This window comes from Triticum dicoccoides, chromosome 3B (genome assembly GCF_002162155.2).
Source record: "Triticum dicoccoides isolate Atlit2015 ecotype Zavitan chromosome 3B, WEW_v2.0, whole genome shotgun sequence".
Taxonomy (NCBI): Eukaryota; Viridiplantae; Streptophyta; class Magnoliopsida; order Poales; family Poaceae; genus Triticum; species Triticum dicoccoides.
In genome coordinates, this window is record NC_041385.1 from 712,778,002 (window position 1) to 712,787,044 (window position 9,043).

General features: G+C 48.2%; 2 protein-coding genes across 5 annotated transcripts in view; one reads left to right on the forward strand and one right to left on the reverse strand.

The window, feature by feature from the left end:
• The window catches only part of LOC119278043 (increased DNA methylation 1-like), a 15,036-nt gene extending 8,361 nt beyond the window's left edge, over nucleotides 1-6,675 (forward strand). For all 4 annotated transcript variants that reach the window (XM_037559392.1, XM_037559394.1, XM_037559391.1 and 1 more), the window contains 6 exons: nucleotides 3,766-4,980; nucleotides 5,068-5,141; nucleotides 5,272-5,504; nucleotides 5,608-5,694; nucleotides 5,857-5,956; nucleotides 6,056-6,675. In XM_037559392.1, coding sequence (XP_037415289.1) covers nucleotides 3,766-4,980; nucleotides 5,068-5,141; nucleotides 5,272-5,504; nucleotides 5,608-5,694; nucleotides 5,857-5,956; nucleotides 6,056-6,397 — 2,051 coding nt within the window. In that variant the 3' untranslated portion in view covers nucleotides 6,398-6,675. The remainder of the gene's footprint in view (nucleotides 1-3,765; nucleotides 4,981-5,067; nucleotides 5,142-5,271; nucleotides 5,505-5,607; nucleotides 5,695-5,856; nucleotides 5,957-6,055) is intronic.
• A 633-nt stretch (nucleotides 6,676-7,308) lies between these two features.
• Nucleotides 7,309-7,847, reverse strand: LOC119278045. Its single transcript, XM_037559395.1, has one exon. It carries the CDS (start codon nucleotides 7,784-7,786, stop codon nucleotides 7,511-7,513), a length of 276 nt encoding a protein of 91 aa, XP_037415292.1. The 5' UTR covers nucleotides 7,787-7,847; the 3' UTR covers nucleotides 7,309-7,510.
• Nucleotides 7,848-9,043: the final 1,196 nt, after the last annotated feature.

Sequence of the window (9,043 nt, forward strand, 5' to 3'; positions counted from 1 at the left end):
ATAAGATGAGTCGATCGAGCACCTCCTCCTATGTTTTGTCTTTGCGCGGGAGACCGGTACGACGCTCTCCAGTTGATTGGCATTGCTCACCTCGCACCCACAACTGATGACTCAATCCTCGAGTGGTGGTCTTACTGCCAAACTGCCATTCCCCCAAAGATGAGCAAATGCGTCAATCCGGTGATCCTTTGTTCCCTAGGATGCATTTGGCCCGAGCACAACCGGTGAGTTTTCAAGAACCGTTCATTAGGCCCTATGGCTGCGATAGAGAAGATCCCTGAATATTTTCGCGATCGGCGGAAGGTGGGTAACGCTAGTCTAAAGCAAGTAGTCCCGTTGCGTGCCCACGCGGATGGCCTGAGCTGCCTCTTCCCCACACACCCCCTGTACGGTGGCACAAACTTGTAATCGTCACTGCTTTCCTATCATAATATGTAGGCACCCAGATCTCCTGCGTGTTCTGGAAAAAATGATGGGCAGTTGGAACCAAGCCAAGGCTAGCCATAGGCCTTCATTACATGTATCAAGTTTTGCGTCTAGCGGGGAGAAATAGTTGTAGAGCCAGCAGCAAGCCACCCTGCTCTCCTTCACGAAAGAGCTATCTATGTTGAGCTGCACCCATCCTGGTTGTGAGCCACACCACCTTGGCCTCTCAACACGAGTACAAGCAGGCTACCTATTTTAAGCTCAGTGACCCGCTTCCCTTTATTCAAGTCTGCATGTGGGTGTTCATTAATAAGCATGATGGACTCCGTGTCTCTACACAAAGAGGCGCAACCGCATGCAAAGGCATTGGCTTATTCTGTGTGATTTTCATTTCGCACAAACCGAAATTTCCGCAAGAGCATGAGCAACACCAAGGTGTTGTTCAATGCACAATGGCTGAAGAAGGTGCATAATCCATTCATGTCCATCAACACACATCAGTTCATCTTCTGGTAAGTCCCAGTACTAGCGCATCACGTGCCATAGTTCACACATATGCAGACACCGATATAGGGCATGCAGTGCGTCCTTTTCCTCCACACCACACACCGGTAGGTGCCATGATTCTCCAGATGCAACCGATATTTTTTGCTCTGTTGGGTGGCGAGTGCCTCGGTCGCCAGCTTCCAGGCGAAGAACTGCAATTTCGGAGGGAGCCAAACTGTGCCAAGTCATAGCCCAGTCTTGTAGGTGGTTGTCAGGCCTAGAGCTCGACACTCTACCTGCTGCTCATCCAGACGTGCAGCAAATCCTAGCCGATAGGCGCTTCGTACAGAGAATGTGCCACGTTTGTCAGCTTACCAGACAATGAAATCCTGCTCAGCCAGCTGGGAAGTTTTTGTCTGGAGGATCATATGTGCATCGGATGTGACAAAAATATGTGCATCAGAATAGACTAATAGGCAGAAGTTTTTCATCACCTCTTCTTGGTCAATCTTCAGAATGAGACTATAGACGTTATGTTAGCATTTGTAGGCATTATCCCAATGAGAAAAAATTCCTTCACCACTGCTATAAACACCGGTTTATCTTCCCCTGGAAGTGTAACAATATTTACAGCATCATGAATAACATTCTCCCTGCCAAGATATGTGTCCCAGAAGCTGCTGCTTGGGTAAAAACGCTTTTCCACAAAAGAAAAAAGGTTGGTCAGTACGGAAACAAACAGCGTGCAAACATTTATTTTCTTTCTATGTGTTCGAAATGTATTACAGAAACAAAATATATTGTAAGAACAGAATTTTTTCAATTAGCTAAAACAGGATGCAGAAGCAAACCTCAACCAGTGCTAAGGTCTCCAACATCTTCCACTCATTTGATTGCATGTACCCACGCTGTTTCATCTCGTCTGACAGTACCTTGCATAAGTTGTCTAAGGTCCGACTCTATGTCATCTCCTAGTCTTTCTAGTGTCGCTACAGCCAGTCCACTTTCACCCTGCAAACTTATGTGTTAGACCTCAGAAAATAACGGGGAGACACATTTTTAAGCTATGGGTACCTTCATTAACAGATCATAAACAATGGATCTTCCTATTTCATGAACTTCGGAGAAAACATCATCAAAATCATCACCAGAACATGATTCCCTCTGGCGCAACAGTTGCAGCTGAAGAACTGCCAACGGTAGTCGACCAGATTGTAGTGCTTCACCGACTATTGTTTTCAAGTCAAACTTATTCATTTCCCAACGGTTCATCATATCCTTGATATTTCCTTGAGTAACCAGTCTTCCAACTTGAGTGGTTCTTTGATCAGTGTCATTGTCATGAGAAGCAATAAGGGAGGATTCAACCGGCGTTAATGCTAACAGCCTGTTACTACCAGGAACAAACTCAAATGCAGTAGATGTTGATCCTTGTCTGTCAGGAGCATCTAAATCTCGCCAAGGTTGTGCTTAGGATTGGCATTAGCCCACGCGGACGAAATATTTTCAGGGAGGTCACCTGCTCGCTCTGAGAAGACTTAGTACTGTTTGCGCCTGAGAAACTAAGTTCTGTCAATTTGCAGACATGCAACACATCCATGAAAGCTACCATCTGGTTCTCAGCTAGCTGTATAAGGGAAAAATGCTCGTACTGCCACAAAGTTTGTTAAAGTCGCCCACAAGCATCCAAGGCAGATTGGAAACCGCTTTTAAGGACTGAATGGTAGACCACATAAGATGTCTATTTTCCACTCTTAGTTCACCATAGACACATGCCAGGACGACTCCGAAGGCGAAGTAGTGCATTTGAATTTATGAAAATATGAACAAAATAGTTTTGAAATGCATGGATAGTATTACTGAAATTATGAAATAGGGATCTAACTTTTTTGTAAAATTTAGTTGATCTTTTGTGTAATATAATTTAGTTAGCAAATTCATCTGTAGTGCATTCGAAATTATGAACCTAGTGAAATGCATATGTAGTGTAGTTGATTTCTTTTGAAATGTATGTATATTGCATCTAAACTTATGAAAATAGGAAGAAAATAATTGTGAAATTCATGTGTAATGTATCCAAAAAATTAAAATAGAAATGAAATCTAGTATTAAAAAACTACATTCTAATTCCATTTTTCTTATTGAAATTGCTTCAGTTTTGTGCAAAAAATATGCTGTGACTTTTTAAATCATTGTGTATTAGAGTCTTCTGATTTTTTTTTCAAGAAAACTCAAAAGTCTTGCATCTCGATGCAAAGAAGAATTTATACAGCCCCTAAGAAGGGCAGCATCCAATATTACAACATGACACCTCTAATCGCTAGGCATCGCCCCTGCCAGTAGCAACATCGCTAGATCCCTCGTCCACAGGGTCGCCGCTGCCTGACTTCTGCCTTGATCGTGTCAAGGATGCGAGCTAAGATAATGTTGGGATGCTTCCAAATGCACCTTGACACCGTCAGGATGGCAAAGTACGTGCCCTTCTGAGTAGAATGAATGGACATGTTTTTTGCCACCAGAGTCCATGAAATCGCCCCTACAATGGGGGAAGGGGGTGTAGGGTCGTCAATTGGATCCAAGATAGCACTTCATCTCCCACCATATGGCCAATGGACTCAAGGACACACAATTTACTAACTGGTTGACGTGGGAGTGGGCGACATGGATTAGCATTTAGCGGTCTTTTGATTGTGCATCTTTTCTGAAATTGCATTAAAGCATGTGTGTAGACTTTAGCTGAATTTGAAATAGTGTCCAAAAACTCTATGAAATGGGTATGCAATACTTTGTGGAATGCATGGTTATGAAATTTACAGATTGTGAATTAATGCGTGAATCTTTTGTGGACTGCAGTGGCGGGGCGGGGTTCTTCTTTCCGGCCATTGTCGATGCAGAGCAATGGGAGAACGCCGCCACTGTTCTCCCCCAGGAGTGGCCGTGGGATGCCACCACCTGTTGTTTATTCCCGGAAACAGGGGGCTAGCGCCGATGGCGGGCCTTCTGCCGTACAGAGAGACGGCGGCGGCAACCACCTTCCCAGCGGCACTGACGTTGGCCATGGCCAACCAGTGAGCGAGAGGCCGCTTCAGATCGTTCCTGCTAACACCAGAGCTGGGAAGGGCAAGAACGTGCCACCGGCCGGTGGCAACGGCGGCACTGCCGTGCCTGTAAATGGCCGCGTACGGAAGACACGCGCGCCCAAGGGGAGCAGCACTCTAGCGGAATCCAGGAAGGTGCCCGGCAAGAAATCTGACGCTGGGGAACCGGCGAGCATGCACCATGGCGCCCAAGGCAACGACCAGCTGAAGACTGTCTCGGCTCCAAGCAACAGCAGGAAGAAGAAGAGCACGGCCTCTGCCTCGGTCGTGCCATCGAGCCGGAGGCCTAGCAGGAATAACAGTAGCACGTCCGGCACCGCGGCGGCCGGAGCCAAGAAGCACACCATCCTGACATGGCTGATCGACTCCGGTGTGCTCAGAGAGAACGAGAAGGTCTCGTACGTGGACAGCACCAGCTTCGCCGCGAAGGCCTCTGGCGCGGTGACTAGGGCCGGCATCCAGTGCACCTGCTGCAACACCGCGATGGCGCCCCCGACCTTCTCGTCCCACGCCGGCTCCGAGGACTCGGCACTGTGGGAGAGGCTCCTGCTAAAGTCCGGCAAGTCGTTGCTGGAGTGCGTGCGGGAGGCGTGGCAGGGGGAGGACCTGAGGACCTTACACGCCAAGCAGAAGGCACGGGCTGCGCTGGAGAAAGAACGGGAGAGGAGCACACAGGAGAAGAAGCATGCTCTGCTGCTCGCCAAGCAGAGCAGGAAGGAACGAGCCCTCCCCCTCGACGGGACCAACTATGGCGGGGACGACGACCGGAGCGACGACGCATGCGGTGTGTGCGCAGACGGCGGACAGCTGCTGTGCTGCGACAGCTGCCCATCCACCTTCCACCCGGAGTGCCTTGCCGTGCAGGTCCCTGAGGACTCCTGGGTCTGCCACTACTGCCGCTGCTTCCTGTGCTCCGCCGATGATGATGGCCATTGCGGCCTCTCCAAGTGCAACCAGTGCACCCGCAAGTGTAAGCAACTCTCTCTCGTGTCTCTGAAGAATAAGGATCTCCACTGATGAAAAGTACTTCACTGATGATGCCTCTGCATGCATGCAGATCACCACCACTGCCGCGCGTCCCTGTTGGACGGGCACGAGATCGCCCCCTACTGCAGCAAAGCCTGCAACAAGGTAAAAGCACCTGATGAAACATACATTTTTTGCTTTCAGGGACTTTATTTCTTTGAAGTTTAGTATAATCCGTTATTTTACCATAAAACCTGCTGACCATAGCACGGCCATGGTTACATTTTTTATTCAGATAGCAGTGAATCTGTCAAACATGGTGGGAGCCACGACCAGCATCGGCGAGGAAGGCCACTCATGGTCCCTGTTAAAGATCCAGCGGGGCTCCATGACGTCAGACTCCGCCGCCCTGCTGGAGTGCAATGCGAAGCTGGCAGTGGCGTTTGGCGTGCTGGATGAGTGCTTCAACCCTGTGAAGGACCGGCTGACCGGCATTGACATGATTCGCCAGGCCGTCTACAGCCTCGAGTAAGCATGCCGGGGCTCTCTCTCCCTCTCTCTCTCTCAGTGTGAGGCAGATCAAGGTTCTGAACAAGACTCGATTGACTGTGTTTTGGATGTTGTGGTGCAGATCGGACTTCAAGCGGCTGAGCTATGAAGGTTTCTACACCATAGTTCTGCAGAAGGACACGGAGATCATATCGGTAGCCTTGCTCAGGTATCTCTATATATGGGCGCATCCATCCCTTCGCCGCATTTTCTTTTTCTTTTGGGGGGTTCATATAAAGAAATCATATGGTCTTAGTTTCGTTTTTAATTTCAATTGTATATATACAGATGAACACGCTCAGATACATATGTGTCTTAATTTAATTTGCAGGTTCCATGGCGCCAAGCTGGCGGAGATGCCGTTCGCGTGCACACTGCCGCAGTACCATAGACAAGGGATGATGCGCCACCTCGTCAATGCCATCGACAAGGTTGCCACAACACACGTGAAACACTACTTGTTTCTATCTATTTTCGGCACATCATTTGTAAGTATTGCACTGATGCATGTGCATCTCTTGAGTCGTCAGGTGCTAGAATCGGTGCAGGTGGAGAATTTGGTGATCTCGGCGGTGGCCGAGGTAGAGGACACATGGAAGAAGCTTGGCTTCGTTACCGTAGAGCCGCAGCTGAGAGATGAGGCCAAGAGGCTCAGCATGGTCACCATTCCCGGCACCATCCTACTCCAGAAGCCCACCGCCAAGCAGGACGTGTTGCGGATAACCGAGGACGAGCAGGCGTTCCTGGAGATGAGCTGGCCGCGCTGCAGCTTCGTCGACCTCTTGACTGGGATCGCGTTCCCATGGCCGCCATATGCTGACCCCGTGGCCGCTGCGGTGAGGGGAGCGGGCGGCGGCGGTGGCGAGGCGTAACTACGCCGTGGCCTCATGCAGCACCTCGCCGTGAACAAATGATCATGACTCCATTTTTCTGAAGAATTTGTTGTGTTTCTTTATTTGACAATTGAAGTTAGTTTACATACCGTTTGTTTTAAAAAGTCAGAAGAATGGACCGATAACTTTGAAGTTTTAACATTTGGAGTTTATTTACATATCTTAGACATGGTTCGGGAATATTTGAGCTTATGTTTATGTTATCATGAGATCTATAAGTTTTTGGATGACAAGGAATCGTATATTTCTGTTGTTGATTGCTGCTTTTTTTTTTCTAGTGAGACTCTTGGGATGGCACGAACCTTGCATGTAGAGTACTTTTTAAACGGGATGGGCTCCTAGAAAATGAATGACCTCAGCATCCCTTATGTGCATGATTCTTGTGCTTCTGTTTTGGTCGATCTGTGATTTTCTGTTTTGGATCTAGTTCATCAAGAAAGAAATAGTCGTGTCTTTGTTCTATTGTGAGAGCCCAAGAGAAAATCACGGTACATACGGACTGGTTGAACGGAAGAATGATGCACACGGTTCTTTCTTAATGGCAAATTTATAGTACTAGTGAGGTCATTAGAATTTTGTTTTTGGTGAATGGAGAGTTTCATTGATCAAGTAGGTTCAGTTTGGTTTTCCACCTTCAGGCGTCAATTTGGTTTTCCAATTTTCCTGACCATGCACCTGGGAAGGATCTGAAGCTGGCGTTCACAAGTCCGGCCTCTACTCTGGACTGTTGTTGTTGGTCTCCATCCCGTGAGGCGACGCTGTCAAAGAAATCTTGAAGGTCTTGCTCCCATGTCTTTGGGTTGGAACTGCTTCTCCGTTAATCATTTTGCTTGCATGCGTGCAGCATCGTTTGGTGGAAAATAGTCTGGCAAAAGAGACTGGAAGCAGAGTAATACTACTAATCACGAGAAGCTTTATTCTGGTTCACGATTAGCGCTTATTTAAGCGCTGCACGGGCGCGCGATAGGGGCTGATGGCCGCCAAGCACGCACGCCTGCATACGCTATACGACTGTGCGCAACATCACACATACATATACTGCTGACATGCATACATATACACACATCGTAGTGTGCTCCGTTACGTGTAAGCTCAGTCATCGGCCCTGACGACGAAGTTCTCCTTGCGCTCGTGGAACTCCCCGGTGCGGGTGTTGAAGTCCTCCTCGAGCCTGCTCTCGCGCACCTCGAAGTGACCAGAGCCGCGGCCGTGGTGACCGTGGTGACCGTGGCGGCGGCCGGAGGTGTCGAACTCCTGCACGAACGTCTCCTTGACGATGTGCTCCTGCACGCCGCCGCCGCGGCGGGCCGGGTTGCCCACCGCCCTCACCTCCTCCGAGCAGTAGTCCACCTCCTGGAAGTGCGCCATGCCGATCGGTCGATGTTACTATGTGCTTGGTTGGGTTTGTGTGTGTTGGTGCGTTGTAGGACGAAGAATGTTGTGGGACGAAGTGCGCTTTTATAGTGTGGTTCCGTGCATGAGTGGGGCAGGGAATTTCCTCGCGAAAGACACATCTGCACACTGCTTTCTGCCTTCTTCCTTCACTTTTTTCTAGCATCCTCTAAGAATTTTTGGCCAGGAGGATCGATACCTTGGCGGCTTTGGTGCCCATTTTAGGTTTATGTTGAACATTGGGAAAAAGAACTAATTCTCCCGCAAAAAAAAGGAAAGAAGAACTAATTAACGGCTCACGCTGATCTGTTGTTTGCTCCCCCTTCTGACGAGGATACTGCGAAGAGAGCTATTTTAGCAGTAGCTTACCGTTACCTCTCTGATGTTGCTTCTGATCGATCAACGTACTAGTTTGCAGCGGCAAGCACCGGTCTATCATAATCAACTAAGACCATCTCCAACGGGCGCGCAACGCGCCGCGTGTTAAAATAACTTTTACAGCGTCGAAATAGCATCTTTTTGCGTGCAGTATGGCGCTAGCTTCAGCGGCCGCTGTAAAATATAACGCGCGCAAGTAGCTTCAGCAGACGCGGTAAATTTACAGCACTCATGCCCAGCACAAACAACATTTCACATTCAAAATAGAACCAAGAAGATCAAACACGTAAAAAAAATAAATCAACAATAAATAATTCAATTTATTACAACTCAAACAAATAGTTCAAAATACAACATCAAATATACAACATCACTAGTTTTGTCGGTCATTTCATGCCCACCACTCCTCGATTAGATCCTTTTGAAGATCATCATGCGTTTCGGCACGTCGAATGGCATTGATAAGAGGCAACAAATCGGGCCACCCTAGCAGCCCTCCGCCGTACTCGCACTGGACGTCCCAAGAGCTCATACTGAGAATAGTCTAAATCTTGCCCACGCTCATTCTCGTTGATCATGTTATGCATGATCACACAAGCTTTCATGATGTACCAAAGGATCTTTTGATCCTAAAATCTAGCCGGTCCTCTCACAATAGCATATAGGGCTTGCAAAATCCCAAAGCTTTCTCCACATTTTTTCTAGCCGCCGCCTGAGCATCGTGGAAATCAAGATTTTTCTTACTTTCCGATTTTTTTTCAACGGCTTCACAAATGTTTGCCACTTTGGATAGATGCCATCCGCAAGATAGTAGTCATAGTTGTATGTATGGCCATTTGCTACAAACTCCACCGG

Bases quoted from the DNA above. Each gene is read 5' to 3' on its own strand.
- LOC119278045 (XM_037559395.1), bottom strand. From the start codon at position 7,786: ATGGCGCACTTCCAGGAGGTGGACTACTGCTCGGAGGAGGTGAGGGCG.